Consider the following 16,226-nt stretch of genomic DNA (forward strand, 5'->3'; position numbering starts at 1 on the left):
TTGTCACAAGATCAGGCCCAGTGAGATTATTATAAAGTTATCATATAATTTGGGATCCCCGATGTGCACAGGTGTAACACTCACACTATAGAAACTCTCTCAATATATAAATATGATTTATTAATAATTTAGCAAAGATAAAACACATACTTAAATTTAACAAAGCAGATAGAGATAATACAGAAAGTACATTTAGACGTCCATACTTACACCCTTATCTTTCATACTTAACCATTATCTTTCTCATCACCGTCATTGTCCTCATCTTCCCCAGTGGCCATCATTCTGGCCCCTCCCAAACTTCTAAATTTATCCAACCTATCTGTTCCCCTTGGGATGTTACTTTTTATAGTAGGTTATGCTGATGCTGTCATGACCAATGCATATTCAATAGAGGTTCTTATTTGTATTTCCTTCCCTCAAGGGGTCCGTTTTCTATAGGTTAGTATATGTATGATGTTACCCTATTAGCATACACGTCAATTTGCTATCATGGCAGCTTTGTGGTCAGAGGTCCTGTCTGGAACTTTCCGGATGCTGGTGTCAGCTATGTTCTGTGCTGGTGTCAGCTGTGTCCTATGGGTGGCTGATGTCAGTATTCTGGACAAAATTCCCTTTTACATGCTTCTTTTAGTTCCCTATAACTTATGAGTTACTTAAGTTTATCTATACCAAAGATTATAGGCCTCAAGCCTCACACTATCTACTAAAGCCAAATCTTGCAAAAAACCTACAGGCTTTTATCCTGTATTACTGCTAAATTTAATAAAGCAAAGCAATGAATAAAATACAGGTAAGCTGGCCCACTGGGCTACAACTCCATTATCCAAGTCATTAATGAAAATATTGAGTAGTACTGAACCCAGGACTAACCCCTGCAAGACCCTCCTTGATAAATCCTTCCAGTCAGACAGTGAACCATTGGTAACTACTCTTTTCAACCAGATGTGAAATCACCTTATAGTAATTTCCTCTAGACAACATTTCCCTAGTTTGCTATGAGTTTCCCTAGATTGCTTACGCTGGAGGGAGGGAAGGCAGCCCATCCACCACAGTAGCAGCACAGAGCCAGGGCCCGCCTTACCCATACACAAAGCATGCAGCTACATAGGGCACCAGGAAATTTGGGGCACCAAATTTCCTGGTTCCCTGTGCAGCTGCATGCTGCTTCAGCCCCTGCTCTGGCTCTTCCCCAGGCCTCCGCCCCGCTCTTTCCCTGCCCCAGCCCCCCAGCACTCACCGGCAGCATGGCTGAGGCTGGGTTGCTGCACTCCCGCTGCCAGTGAGTACAGGCCCAGCCCTGCCCCCGCTCCACTCCCACTCCCCTGAGCTCTGCAGCCAGGCTGGGCCTGCACTTACTGGCAGCGGGAGTGTAGCAACCCGGCCTCAGCCATGCCGCCAGTGAGTGCTAGGGGGTGGTTCTTCCTTGCCCCCCAAGCCAACCGCGCCTGCCCCCCCTGCGGAAGCCTGGGGCCAACCCACCTGTTCCCTCCCAGCAGAGGCATGGGGCCCCACACACACCTCCCACATGGGGGCATTGCGTAGGGCCCCAGAATTGCTAGAGACGGCCCTGCACAGACCCCTGGAAAGAAAGGGAATTGCCCATTGTGATGGGATCCCCAGGGTACCGTCTGGAACTGTGAGCTGCCTGTAACATCTATTAGGGTGAGAGACTACTTGATTCAAATTTTGCTTAGTCAGTTGAAGTTAGAATTTAGATTGTGTTTCTGTTTTTATTTCTTAGGGTAACCAATTTAGATCTCTATGCCTGCTACTTATAATCACTTAAAAATCTTATCTTTCTGTAGTCAATAAATCTTTTTTATATTTTACCTAAAACACTGGGGTTTTGGTTGAAGTGGTTGGGGAATCTCAGCTCAGGTTAACAAGAGCATGTCCACTGCCCTTTCATTGGAGTGCCAAGCTAGTAATGAGCTTGCACTGCCCAAGGGAGTCTTGAGGAGTATAAGATGCTATATTTCTGGGGTGCAAGGCTGGGGATTGGTTGGTGTCTCTCTGTGTACGATTCATGAGTAGCTCAGGGAACATTCATGTAATGCAGTTGGGTGTGGGGCTCCACATGCTGATGGCTGAGTGATCACAGCACCTGGAGGGGGTTTACTGCTTCTCACTGGCATCGCTTTCTGAGCGACAGCCCAGGCTAAAGTGCAGGGAACACAGCTGTCCTACCTTTCCAGGTTGTACCCCAGGGATCATGTCACACCCATGCATCCCAGCAGTGGTACAGGAGTCGGGAAGGATAACAAACCTTCTGAATGGGGGGGAAAAGGTAGACGTGGTATATCTTGACTTTAGTAAGGCTTTTGATACTGTCTTGCATGACCTTCTCATAAACAAACTAGGGAAATACAATCTAGATGGAGCTAATATAAGATGGGTGCGTAACAGGCTGGAAAAATGTTCACAGAAAGTTGGTATCAGTGGTTCACAGTCAAACTGGAAGGACATATCGAGTGGGGTCCTGCAGGAATCAGTCCAGAGTCCAGTTCTGTTCAATATCTTCATCAATGATTTAGATAATGGCATAGAGAGTACACTTATAAAGTTTGCAGATGATACAAAGCTGGGAGGAGTTGCAAGTGTTGGAGGATAGGATTAACATCAAAATGATCTGGACAAACTGGAAAAAGTGGTCAGAAGTAAAGGGCTGAAATTCAATAAGAACAGATGCAAAGTACTCCACTTAGGAAGGAACCATCAATTGCACACTACAAAATGAGAAATGACTGCCTAGGAAGGAGTACTGTGGAAAGGGATCTGGAGGTTATAGTGGATCACAAGCTAAATATAAGTCAACAGTGCAACACTGTTGCAAAAAAAGTAAACATCATTCTGGGATGTATCAGCAGGAATGTTGTAAGCAAGACAGGAGAAGTAATTCTTTCACTCTGGTAAGAACTCAGCTGTAGTATTGTGTCCAGCTCTGGGCACCACATTTCATAAAGATGTGGACAAATGGAGTCCAGAGAAAAGCAACAAAAATAATTAAAGGTCTAGAAAACATGACCTATGAGGCAAGATTGAAAACATTGGGTTTGTTTAGTCTGGAGAAGAGAAGACTGAGGGTGGACTTAACAGTTTTCAAGTACATAAAAGGTTATTACCAGGAGGGGGTTGAAAAAATTGTAGTTTTTAACCTCTGAAGATAGGACAAGAAGCAATGGGTTTAAATTGCAGCAAGGGAGGTTTAGATTGGACATTAGGAAAAACTTCCTAAGCTAGAGATGTTATGGAATCTCCAGCAGTGGAGGTTTTTAAGAACAGGCTGACAAACACCTTTCAGGAATGATCTAGTTATTACTTAGACCTGCCTTGAGAGCAGGGGACTGGACTAGTTGTCTTACTGAGGTCCCTTCCAGTCCTACATTTCTATGGTCTGTGCCCCCCATAGGTGGCCAGAGCTGTGGGGGGAGGTAGTTGCCCATGCTCCCTAGAGGGGCAGGTGCCTTGCTCCTCCTAGGGAAGGAAGCGGCGGGCAGAGGCGGAGAGGGAAGGCGGGAAGCCAGCCAGAGCCTAGAGGCGGAGTCGCCCGGAGCAGCAGCGGGGCAGGCAGGTGGTGTCAGTCTGGGCTGGAAGTTGGCCGCTCAGGAGCAGCCGGACGGGACCCGGGGAGTGACTGGCTGAGGGGCAGCAGCCGGGGCAGGTGCCGGCTGCCCACGTGTGCGGGAGGCTCGGTCCCGGGGCTGCGGGCGGCTCTCCCGCGGATCCTATGTGTCTGGCCCGGGAGCGCTCTCCCGCTGTGCCGCTTCGCGGGGCGCCCTCGGGATGAGGAACCTGCTGCTCCTGCTCCTCGCCGCCGGCTGGAGCGTGGGGCCGGTAAGTCCACCGCTCGCCTCCGGGGGCCCGGGGCTCCTGGCTGCCGGCAGAGGGGCCAGGTTCAGGGCACGCGCCCCGCAATCCCCGTGCGGAGAGTCAGCCCGCAGCGCCGCGCGTGTCCCCGGGGGGCTCCCCGCGCGCCAGGCGGTGCGGTGCGAGTCCTTTGGGACCCGCGCGGGCGGACCCCAGGCTCTGCCGGGCAAACCGCTGCTGGGGGGGGGGGGGAGAGCGGGGGGCTCTTGTTCCCCCCCCCCCGTCCCCGGCGACTTGCGGGGAACAAGAGCCTGGGTTCAGCTTGAAAGGAGCAGGCGTGTGGCATCGCTGGTTCGTGCAGTGAAGGGGCTCGCCCGCTTTTACGGATCCCGCTGCGTGAGCCCAGTGTAAACGCCGTGATAATAGAGCGGGCTGTGCCCATCCCAGCCAGGTGCACCCCGGGGCAGGCGCTACAGCAGCCCTTTGCTTGGGTGCCTCCTGGCAACGTCCAAGCTATTCACTGAGCAGCAAATGACCCAACCCACTCCGTAGTTGCATTAAACAGACCTGGGTCCCGATCCTGCTCCCACTTAACTCCAGAGAAGGAGACTCGAGCTCTTAGCGAACATGTGGCGTGGGGCCAAATGTAGAGTGATCCATCATCGGGCTGCTGCTGCATTAATTACACCGCTGGAGTATTTACTCGTCAAGCTCACTAGCCTTTTACCTGCAGCGCGCCGGTTTGTGCACATCAAGGGAGAGGCTGCAGTGAGTGACATTTGGGACTTAGGTGCTGCGATATCTAGCGCAGTGGAGTAGTGAAAACCCTTAATCGGAGCACTCTTCCCCTTGTGGGTTTCAGTAAGCCTCAGAGTCAAAGTCTGCGCTCATCTGCACCGAAGCAAATCCAGAATAATGTAATGTATTTAAACGGAGTTATCCTTTATTTACACCAATATAATGAGAGCATAATTTGGCCCTTTAAATTATTTGTATGTATTTTTCTTTTCTTTTTTTTTTTGATTCAAATGAAAACGGGAAACGGTCCCATCAGAGGTTTGAGACGTTCTTAGAGTATTGGCAGAGGAGAGTTAGGAAGTGGTTATTATTTATGGCTAAAGAGTTTTACTCACTGGAGTGTGTTGATCTATTATGGTCTAGCTGTAAAAATGATGTTGTTTAACTAACTTCTGTACTGTGCATGTAATAATAATTTCATTAAAAATCCTTATGAAATTGGTTGCTGTAAAACCTTCCTTGTTTTAATTGAATCAAAATTATGTTGTTTATTGACTATTTTATTAACTACTTCATGGCTTAAATGGAGACACACAAAAGTATCTGACAACAGAGAACAGTTACTTTCTGTGCATTGTCAATTTAAAAACACAGTCTATTGTGCACCAAACTTGGTAACCGTACTGATGGTAAATGCAAAATGGCTGCCAGAAGCAAATTTTTGTGGTAAAATTATTGTATCTCAGGTGCCAGAAAAATTTATTTGTTAATGGGAATGCTGACAGACACTAATCTATAGCAGTCCAGCTAAGTGTGTATCACAACACAGGTATATATTGACTACTTATGTAAACCATTCTTTGGTAGAACAGGGAGAAAGAGAGCCTAAAAGACCAAGCAACACTACTGCACAGGATTGGGCACTAAACTTTTTAACTCTGATAAAGTAGATCTGAATTAAAAAAAAAAAAGAACGAGGAGTACTTGTGGCACCTAAAAGACTAACAAATTTATACTGTATTTTCCACTGCATGCATCTGATGAAGTGGGTTTTAACCCACGAAACCTTATGCTCAAATAAATTTGTTAGTCTCTAAGGTGCCACAAGTACTCCTCATTCTTTTTGCTGATACAGACTAACACAGTACCGCTCTGAAATCTGAATTAAACCGGTTCCTGTATTAGAAAATGGATGTTGTTACATATCTGACATGCAGTGGGCATTTGAAAAAGTATTGCATTAGTTAGTCTTTAGGTACTACATAATTGTATTTTCTCAAAGGAGTAACCTTTTCTATTAAATCTCAGTTTGTGGAATCCTTTCAATCCTGTGATTGAAGTTGTTTTTTCATAAGTTTCTTTGCCAAAATGTTTACAGTATGATTTACACTCTGCATTGGTGGTTCTCCAGTAAATTATTTGCAATTCCCACTAGCACTAATAATAAATAATAATGAGTAGGAAGCATATTGCAAATTACTGATTTTTTTCAAATTGGCAAATCAATACATTATACACCTATACATCAGGAAAACCTACCTTCTGCGAAGAGACCTTTGCTAGTTTAGCCTAACCAAAAGAAGTTGAGGGGAGATATGATTTCTCTTTATAAATACATCAGAGGGATAGATACCAGGGAGCAGGAGGAGTTATTTAAATTAAGCACCAATGTTGATACAAGAACAAATAAACTTATTGACAGTCAGTTTATATCTATCTTGAAATTAGACAAAAGTTTCTAGCCATCAGAGGAGTAAAGTTCTGGAACAGCCTTCCAAGGGGAGTAGTGGGGGCAAAAATCCTAATGGGCTTCAAGACTGAGTTTGATACATTTATGGAGGGAATGGTATGATGAAACTGCCTACCATAGCATGTAGCCTATCTGTGACTGCTAGCAGAAAATATCTCCAATGGCTGGTGAAAGAACACTAGATGGGGAGGGCTCTGAGTTACTACAGAGAATTCTTTCCCAGGTGCCTGATGGGTGAGTCTTGTCCACATGCTCAGGGTCTAACTGATCACCATATTTGGGGTTGGGAAGGAATTTTCCACCAGGTCAAATTGGCAGAGACACTGGGAGTTTTTCACCTTCCTCTGTAGCATGGAGCACCAGGACTTGGAGGTTTAAACAGGTGTAGATGGTGGATTTTCTGTAACTTGGCGTCTCTAAATCATGATTTGAGGACTCCAGTAACTCAGCCAGAGGTTAGGGGTCTATTACAGGACTGTGTGGGCGAGGTTCTGTGGCTTGCAATGTGCAGGAGCTCAGACTAGATGATCATGGTGGTCCCTTCTGGCCTTAAAGGGTATGTCTACACAGCAATGTAAGCCCAGGCTCGGGCTGGGCTCAAACCTAACCCTTGTGTCCGCATACCAATTGTGTTAACTTGGGACTCAGACCTAGATTCCAAGATCCTGCAGGGCTGAGGTCTAAGCCCATGTTAAACTGGGACTTTGAGTTCGAGACCTATTGCTTTCCTGTATGCACGCAGCCCAGGCTTGATTTGGGTCCCGGAAATCCTCCAGATGTATCCAAGTTCTTTGGGAGAACTTCCTTAGTCCTCTGTAAGTGGACAATCTGTGGTACAGTCTGTTGCATACTTTTGCAAACAGAAGCCAAACCTCCCTTTGCAAAGGCAGCCACTCAGGTCAGTGTTAACCCATTTTCTGCTGAACACCGGTCTGCAAGCACACTATCAGAGAGCCTGCAGGGTTTTCAAAGGAGACTGATCAGAAGAAGATTTTTGCAAAGACAGCTGGTCACAAGAACACAGCCAGATTTTGGTACACGCCACCCAGGCATTCCTACACACACAGCCCCAGGGAGGGCAAGGCGGGCCTGGGAGCAAGGGCCAGAGTGTGGAGCAGGAACTAAGCAGCTGCCTTGCAGTGAGGGGGAACGGCAGAGCTACTGGCTCAGCATGGCTGGGGGAGAATGACCCCCAGGACCCTGGCTCCTCCCCCTCCATGCAGGGCAGCCACTTGGTCCCCATTCCACTCTTCGTCCCCCTCCCCCACCTACCGGGGGGCTGTGTGTGCAGAGGTGCCCTGGCAGAATGCACTGTAAGGGTGGTGAGTGGGAACCAGCCCCAAAACTTCCCCACAGCCTCCTGGAGATCCCTTATCCCTGCCTCCCAGGGTGCGGCAGGGGCAGGGATAAGAGATTTCTGAGTGTGCTGGAGCACCTCAACCCCAGGGGATGCACTTCATTGCTCTGCAGCTGGAAGCAGCCACACTGGGGTGTGTCTCTGTTTTTCCTCTGAAACCTACATTTTATGTCAAACTTCAAAACAAACAGACAAAAATAAATAGATAGAAAAACAACCAAACAAAAACACCTTCACTGAACATCCCAGTATATAAAAAATCAAGAATCGCAGTTTCCTTTTAATAGGTTGACAACCCTAGAGATAATGTCCTAATTATCCTCAGAACAGGTGCACATGGGCAAGAGAGTTTTCCCACAGTGCAACATATTCATAGGGCTAGAGTGTCAAAATTGTAGGGGAGGAAGGCACTCTGGGATAGGGTTACTTTGACTCGGGTCTTTGCACTGCCGTATGGATGCCAGAGCTCTAGGTTCCAGCATGGGTCAGAAAATCTTTAACCTAGTGTTAAAATGCAGTGTAGACGCTCAAGCCCAGGTTTTCGTGACATGGGTCAACAGACTCGAGTACCACTAACCCTAGGCTTACATTGCTGTGTAGACAAAGCCTCTGAGGTGCTCAGAGAACAAGGGCCAAGTTTTCAGAAGTGCTTAACACTCGTGAACTTCCACTGTGATGGTATGGCCAGATTGAATAGAACATCCAATGCTCTGACTCTTGAAAATCTGGTCTTAATTGACTTGCCCAAGGTCAAACAGGAAATCTGCAACGCAACAAGGACTTGAACCTAGATCTCCTGACTCACTCCACTGCCTTAAACCCAAGACCATCCTGGCTCTCACTTATTTATAATACTTCATAGTAAAAGTAATGGTGTTTTGTAAATCAGACCTCATTACAGGACTCTATTATTAAATCTTTGCTGATGAGGGGAGAGAGAGACCATCACTTTGTGTGTGAATTATAAAATGTGCAGATGATTGAACAGTTCAGCAAAGTCTTACTGCCTTATAATTTTGTTTCATTCACTTAATCTCGCGGCTATATTCCTAAAGACTAAAATGTATTATTATTCCTAAATATTTTCTGTTGTCCCTCCGCCCTCAACTCTGCCAACATTTCCACCCTTACCCTCCTGCTTGTTAATTTATTTCACAGTCACCTGTTCCATGCAGACTCCTGTGCATCGTGTGAGCTTCTAAAATTCATTCCTCCAGTTCTCCTATTGTGCTGCCTGTTGTGAATCTTGTTGACTTGAATAAAAAGATCTCTATTTGTTGTTCCCTTTCCTCTAGCCTCAGTCTACCTAACTGTCCGTGCTCATGGGCAGGGACCCTCCCTTCTTGACTGTCTTGAAAATGCCTGGCATATTGTGGGCAGTACTATAAGCAAAGGATAAATAATGAAAACAACGCAGCTCTGTTTTAAAATGAGTTTCCCACTGCATACTACTTGCGTAAATCAAAGAATCTGTAATGAAGTATTGTGACCCAAACCCAAAGCAAATTCAGCTTTTCTAAAATGAAGCAGTTTTCTTTTAAAAATCAAAAATGTACTTGTCGCCCAGTTAAGGATGTTATATTGGAGTACAGATTGACACACTGTCTTTCTATTGGGGTGAGGTGGGAAGTTACTCAGAAGAATGTTGGTAAATACACTATTTATGATGTCAAAGACTCTTTTTGTAAATGACAATGTTGGTTTTGGAATGCTTCAGAAAGGAGTTGAGGAGGGCTCCTTTTTATGGAAGAGCATTATTTTAATGTTTCATTTTGAAAAGCCAAAATGCATAGACTTTGAAAAAGGACTGCACCTAGTACACTCTTAAGGGCTTAAAATAACAAATAAAAATTGTGGATTCTTTGATTGGTAATTGCATCTGTCATGGAACATTTTAATTAAAATGCTTTAAGACTCAGGCCTGTTTGTTCATTTTAAACAGGTGAATGGCATCCACCCAGAATGCAGATTTCAGTTGGAGATTCATAACGAGGAAATAAGATGTATGGAACTTCTAAACAGTGTCAAAAGAGTGGCGTTTAAAGGTAAGAAAAAGATGTGCTGCAATGCACAGACAGCTTGCAAAGAAAAAATCCTTATTCATCAGCACTGATTAACTTCTTTGACAGTTAAAATTACATTTTCAGAATTTATTTGTGCTGTGACTTTACTTTTTATGAATTGGATAATTCATGCTAACTTTGTATTGAAAGTAAAAACTAAGGATGAGAGACCTAATTAATGTTCTGATGCACAAGGCAATTCAGATACAGGATCGAATTCATCCTTGATGTATCTCCGTTGAAATCTGTGGAGCTATGCCATGGGTGCACTTGGACCACACAGTTTTATTAAAAGAAACACCACCACCTCAATGTTCTGGGTACAATAATGTTTAAAATATACACATGCAGCTTACTGTACCTAGGTGGAGGAGAGAGGAGAAAGAAAGTGACCTATAATTAGATTTTGTGAGGAGGAGACCAGTTCCATTTTTTTTCTTCTCTTTTAAGCTTTTAGGGGATTTTCTCTGCAGTTGTAATGTGAGTGGAAGGTAAGATAATCAGAAAACAAATAAAAATGTATGATATTTTCCTTGCAAGTAGGGGCCTCTGACAAGGTCACCAGTTCACAGAGCAAACATACTTTTCAGTATGAAGGTAAGAAATTTACCCTGGTGTTTTCAGTGTGAAAACAATAAATAATCTAGTGATGCAATGGAAAAGCAGATTGTAGCATGGACCTAGAAGGGAAGCCCAGAGTAAGAACTTTGTTTAAAAAAAATGATTGTCATTTGTAGGTAAGGTGTTTCTCACCTGGAAGAATATGTTTATTATATTTATATTTTCATTAAAATTATTAGTGTTATATTATATATTATTAGTGTTATATATTATATTATATTTGTATAATGGCCTATGGCCAGACGCTCCAGAGGGGAAAGAGCTCTCTACTCCCTCTATTGATGAAAAAGGAAACGTGCTGCCATAAAAACCGCTTTTTTGCACAGACAACCTATCCACAATTCCCTTCATGATGCTTGAGATGAACTTAGGAGTTTAGAAGACAATGGGCTCCAGGGAGGCTCGGAGAGAGAAAAGAGCTATTACCTTGTTGCAAAAAGTTAATTTCTAGAGCTGGCTAGGAATTTTGCAGTTTCCACAAAATCAAAAATTTTCATTTGGAAATTTTTTGATTTTCAGTTGAGAAAAGAGAAATTAAATATTCTGAATTGAAATATTTAATTTTTTATCTGATACAATGCATTTCATTTTGAATCAGTTCAACAAAACATGAAACTGCATTTCCCTATCAGCACATGGCCTTGTGGAATTGTAGTTGAGGCCCTAATTCCCTCTTATGGGCTGTGCTCCCTCAAGGACTACATCTCCCATAATGGGGATTTCCCTCTGATTGAGCCATGTGGTACATAATGAGTTTCTTCTACCCTGTGCAATCCCTTTGGGATTCAATGCCACAAAACTTGCCAAACTACCAGGTATCAGCAATGTCCCTTTACCATGACTCCTATTTCATGATCCCCTGAAGGTCTCCTAGATTTCAGTGTGTGACCCCTAGAGTACATATTCAAATATGCATTTCCTGCAGTAACACAGTCAAAAGCAATATATTTTTCTATCATTTCTCCTTTTGATTAATCTGGCTCAGGCATTAGAAGAAGTGCAGTTGTAATAACAGTGACTCTCATGGACATTTCTTCTGTTCTAAGAAAATTCCCACTGAAATCATTCATCTACTCCTAGATTCTGTATTCATAGTGAAATTATTTTATGGAAATAAGTATTAAAGGAAGAAACCTGTTACATGAAAAATATTATTGTGTAGTGTGACAGGGCAAGGCCAGATGGCAATAGAAAAGTAGTGGGAGATAGATATATTAGCTCCAGGCTAAACAAATCCCTGGTACCAGATTAAGTGAAATGGAAGCTGCTCCAGGTCAGTTAAGACACCTGGGGCCAATTAAGAACTTTCCAGAAGGCAGGGAGAATGCTATGTTTATTGGGACACCTGAAGCCAATCAGGGGCTGGCTGAAACTAGTTAAAAGCCTCCCAGTCAGTCAGGTGGATGTGCATGTCAGGAGCTGTGGGAGGAATTTACGCTGTTGGAGAGGCTGAGTAGTACACCATATCAGGCACAAGGAAGGAGACCCTGAGGTAAGGGTGAAGTGGAGCTTAAGGAAGTGAGGGCTGCTGTGGGGGAAGTAGCCCAGGGAATTGTATATGTTATGTTTCTAAAAGGTCAGCTACCATAGCTGATACTATTAGGGTCCCTGGGCTGGAGCCCAGAGTAGAAGGTGGGCCCGGGCTTCCCCCCCCCACCTTTGCCCCTTGATTAATCACTGAGGCTGGGAGACAACAGAGACTGTGCGAGGAAGGATAACTTCTCCTCACCTCCCTCGCTGGCTTATGATGAAAGTGGCTCAGTACTGTGACCCTTGTCTTAGAGAAAGAAGGGTTATGTGGAGGGTCACAGTGAGCCTCTGAGGCTAGTGAAATCCGCCAGGAAACGCGGGACCCATGGAGGCAAGGACAGAGCTTTGTCACAAATGGTGTCAGAAGTGGGATTTCGTTCACAGCGTGGTGGAAGAAAGAGGTTTAAAAAAATGTGCACTGGGGTTTTAGATTTTTTTTTTTTCGTTTGGTTTGTTTGTTTGCTTTGTACCACAATGGAGGAGGTGGTAAGAGCTCTGGTACAAGTCACGGCAGCCCAGCAGGAGGCCACCCGGGTTCAGTCAATGGCACAACAGGAGTCTATGTGGCTAAGCAGGAAACCAATCAATTATTGATGAGCCAGGTGACCCAAGATCATGCCCTCTTGAGAGAGGTGGTGGACCAGCTGAAGATCCTCACCACCCAGGTCCGGGGGTCTGACAGGACACGAACCCTGAGGGCCACTGGTTATCTGCCAAAGATGACGTCAGGAGATGACGTAGAGGCATATCTCCTCTCATTCGAAAGGATTGCTCAGTGTGAGGCGTGGCCCCAGGAGCAGTGGGCCAGCATTCTCGCCCCTTTTTTGTGTGGAGAGGCCCAGAAGGCCTACTTTGACTTGCCTGCCATGGATGCCACTGACTATACCCGTCTAAAGGCAGAGATCCTAGCACGATCAGGGGTAACGGCAGCGGTAAGGGCCCAGATGTTCCATGAGTGGAAATATCAGGAGAACAAACCCCTGAGGTCCCAGCTATTCAACCTCATACACCTCATACGGAAGTGGTTACAGCCCGAGGTGTGCAGGCCGGAGGAGATTTTGGAGACCCTGATCATAGACCATTATGTACGGGGACTGCCGCCAGATCTCTGCAAATGGGTAGGCCAGAACGATCAGTGATGATCGAGATGATCACACTGGTAGAAAGACGGATGACAGCCAGGGAACTGACCCGACTACCCAAGGAAGGCCCCTTTCGAAGCAAGCACCCGACCCCAACCCTGGAAGGTTGGGCAGCCAAACCCCCGGGGAGTCCTAGGTGGAAGAAGGGGGGGGCCGAAAACCAGCGGAAGGAAGAGATTGGCCTGAGTGGGGGGAACCCTGTGACTAAACCCCCTAACCCCTGGGATAGGGGAGTGATTAAAAGCAATTATAGATGTTATGCATGTGGGGAGTGGGGACACATAGCAGCACAGTGTCCCAGCACCGAGGAGCCTATGCAATGTAACTTGGGGGATTGGGAGGTCCCATGCTCCCTTATCCACCTCACGGGGGTCGCATTAGCCCCGCATAATTACACCAGGCCAGTGAGGTTAAACGGAGCAAAGACTACAGCGCTTGTGGATTCTGGGAGTGCTATCACCCTCATATCGGGTAAGCTGGTAAAAAGTAGTCAGCTGCTACAAGCCAAATGCATGGCAGTGACGTGTGTGCATGGGGCTGTGAGCCATTACCCCACCATCCCAGTGGAGACAGAGATTCAGGGAAACCCCATTGAGGTGACCGTGGGCGTAGTTCCTAAACTCCCATATCCTGTAGTCATTGGGAGGGACTATCCAGGGTTTGATAATTTACGCCCCCCGGAGAGGCTGGAGGGATGTGGGGACCCTGAGGACAGCAACTCATCACCGGGGGAATGTCAACCCCCGATGTTTGCTGAGATTTCTCAGGATCTGTTCTCAGCCCCCCCAAAAAACCCGGAAGACAAAAAAAGAGAGGAAGGCCGCAAAGGCCTTGTGAACCCAGATCCTGACCCAGGGCCAGAACACCTCCCTAGTAGGCAGATGGATGCGAGCAGCCAACAGAGAAACTTCCACCACAGACTGTGAGCCAGAAACTGCTCCCAGCCATGACGGCGGCAAGCCATTGGAAGAAGCAGAAGCCAGCCCCTGGGAGCTTGGGCAGGTTAGTCCCAGGAGAGAGACATTTGGGCGGGACCAGGCGGAGGACCCCAGATATGATAACGCCAGGAAAGAGGTGGCCGAGATCGTTGGGATACCTGTGGATGGGAAGGTCCGGGGTCCCGGACATTACTTTATAGTGAAGAAAGATCTCCTGTACCGCGTGGTGCAAATGCAGGAGCAAGAGATACAACAACTTCTGGTGCCATGAAAACATCAAAAAGCCATATTGAGTCTCGCCCACAGTCACTTGTTTGGAGGACACCTAGGGGTAGAGAAAACCAAGGCACGGATCCTGCGGAGGTTCTTCTGGCCAGGAGTACATGAAGATGTCCGGCGATACTGCACCTCTTGACCCTCGCCCACACTTGCGGGCTCCTTTGATACCTCTTCCAATAATAGAGGTTCCTTTCAAACGGAAGCCATGGATATGGTAGGGCCCCTAGAGAAGACAGCTCGGAGCCACCAACATGTGCTTGTTGTACTGGACTATGCAAGCCGGTACCCGGAAACTGTTCCCCTGCGCAACACAACTTCCAAGACAATAGCTAAGGAGCTAGTACAGATCTTTGCCTGGGTTGGGCTACCCAAGGAGATATTGACTGATTAAGGGACACCTTTCATGTCCAAGTTGATGAAAGATCTCTGTTCATTGCTCCATGTACAAGCCCTACGGACCTCTATATACCACCCACAAACAGATGGCCTTGTGGAAAGGTTCAATAGGACCCTCAAGGCCATGATCAGGAAAGTGGTGAGCCGGGATGGGAAAGATTGGGATACCCTATTGCCTTACTTCATGTTCGCCATCTGGGAGGTTCCACAAGCCTCCACGGGTTTCTCTCCATTCGAACTACTATATGGGCACCACCCTCGGGGCATATTAGATATAGCCAGAGAAGCCTGGGAAGAGGAGCCAAATCCCGGAAGGAACATAGTTGAGCATGTACTGCAGATGAGAGATAGGGTAGCCCGAGTTATGCCCATTGTACGGGAACACTTGGAGAGAGCACAGGAGACCCAACGAACCCATTATAACCACCAAGCAAAGCTTCAGCGGTTCCAACCAGGGGATCACATGATGGTACTGGTGCCCACAGCAGAAAATAAACTGTTGGCCCAGTGGCAGGGACCCTACGAAATAATCGAAGCTGTGGGAGAGGTGAACTATAAGGTATGGCAGCCAGGCTGCCGGAAATCGGAGCAAATTTACCACTTCAATCTTCTAAAACCTTGGCACAATCGAGAGGCATGCTTAGTCATGCAGGAGACCCTTCCCCAGGAGGATAACTTACACGAGCAAGTGAGGATATCATCCGACTTGACGCCGATCCAAAAGATCGAGGCAGCCGACATGTTGATGCCACGCCTGATTGTCCTCACAAGGAACAGACTACTACTCCTATACTACTATTCGATATGTTAAGATTGTAGACAGTTCAAAATTTTCAATTGAAGAAAGGTTTATTTTGTTTGATAATTTGTTATCAAGAGAAAAACTGGAAAATAAATTGCTGCTTGAGTACTAGCAATTCTAAAAGGTTTTAAGTTAGATTGTCAAGTCTGCATTGGTCAAGCCTATGAGAAGTACAAAGGTGTACAAGCAGTTCTGCTTGAGCATAATTCAAACTGTATTTTCTCCAGCTGTGGAAACCACACACTAAACCTTGTAGGTGTTGACTGTGCTGAATCATGCAAGGAGGCAATTACTTACTTTGGAACTGTTCAGCAAATGTACAGTCTCTTCAGCAGCAGTCCACAAAGGTGGGAAATTCTGAATCAATATCTTCCTGTTTCACTTCCTGGGATGTCCAAAACCAGATGGTCTGCACAGATTGATAGTGTTCAACTAGGTGTGCAGCATTTGAATTCAGTAGAAAGACTTTAAATGAGCTTGAATCTCCCAGTCTCACTGCACAGGCTCAAACTGAACTTCGGTCTATTCAGAAGCACATGTCCAAATTTGAAAGCATTCTGATGTCATCTTTGTGGATGAACCTACTTACAATGATCCACCAAACTAATCTGGTAATTGAAGCATGCAATGCTACACTTGATGTTGAGAGGAATAACACTGAAAGTCTTATCAATAAAAAGAAAAGGAGTACTTGTGGCACCTTAGAGACTAACGAAATCTTATGCTCTAATAAATTTGTTAGTCTCTAAAGTGCCACAAGTACTCCTTTTCTTTTTGCGAATACAGACTAACACGGCTGC

The 16,226-nt window shown here is 45.8% G+C and overlaps 1 protein-coding gene across 1 annotated transcript in view; it reads left to right on the forward strand.

The window, feature by feature from the left end:
- The first annotated feature begins 3,458 nt into the window (after positions 1–3,458).
- VIPR2 (vasoactive intestinal peptide receptor 2) overlaps positions 3,459–16,226 on the forward strand; it is an 80,197-nt gene continuing 67,429 nt past the window's right edge. The window contains exons 1-2 of the mRNA XM_038391053.2: positions 3,459–3,837; positions 9,598–9,700. Coding sequence (XP_038246981.1) covers positions 3,787–3,837; positions 9,598–9,700 — 154 coding nt within the window. The 5' untranslated portion in view covers positions 3,459–3,786. The remainder of the gene's footprint in view (positions 3,838–9,597; positions 9,701–16,226) is intronic.

This window comes from Dermochelys coriacea, chromosome 2 (genome assembly GCF_009764565.3).
Source record: "Dermochelys coriacea isolate rDerCor1 chromosome 2, rDerCor1.pri.v4, whole genome shotgun sequence".
NCBI classification, from domain to species: Eukaryota; Metazoa; Chordata; order Testudines; family Dermochelyidae; genus Dermochelys; species Dermochelys coriacea.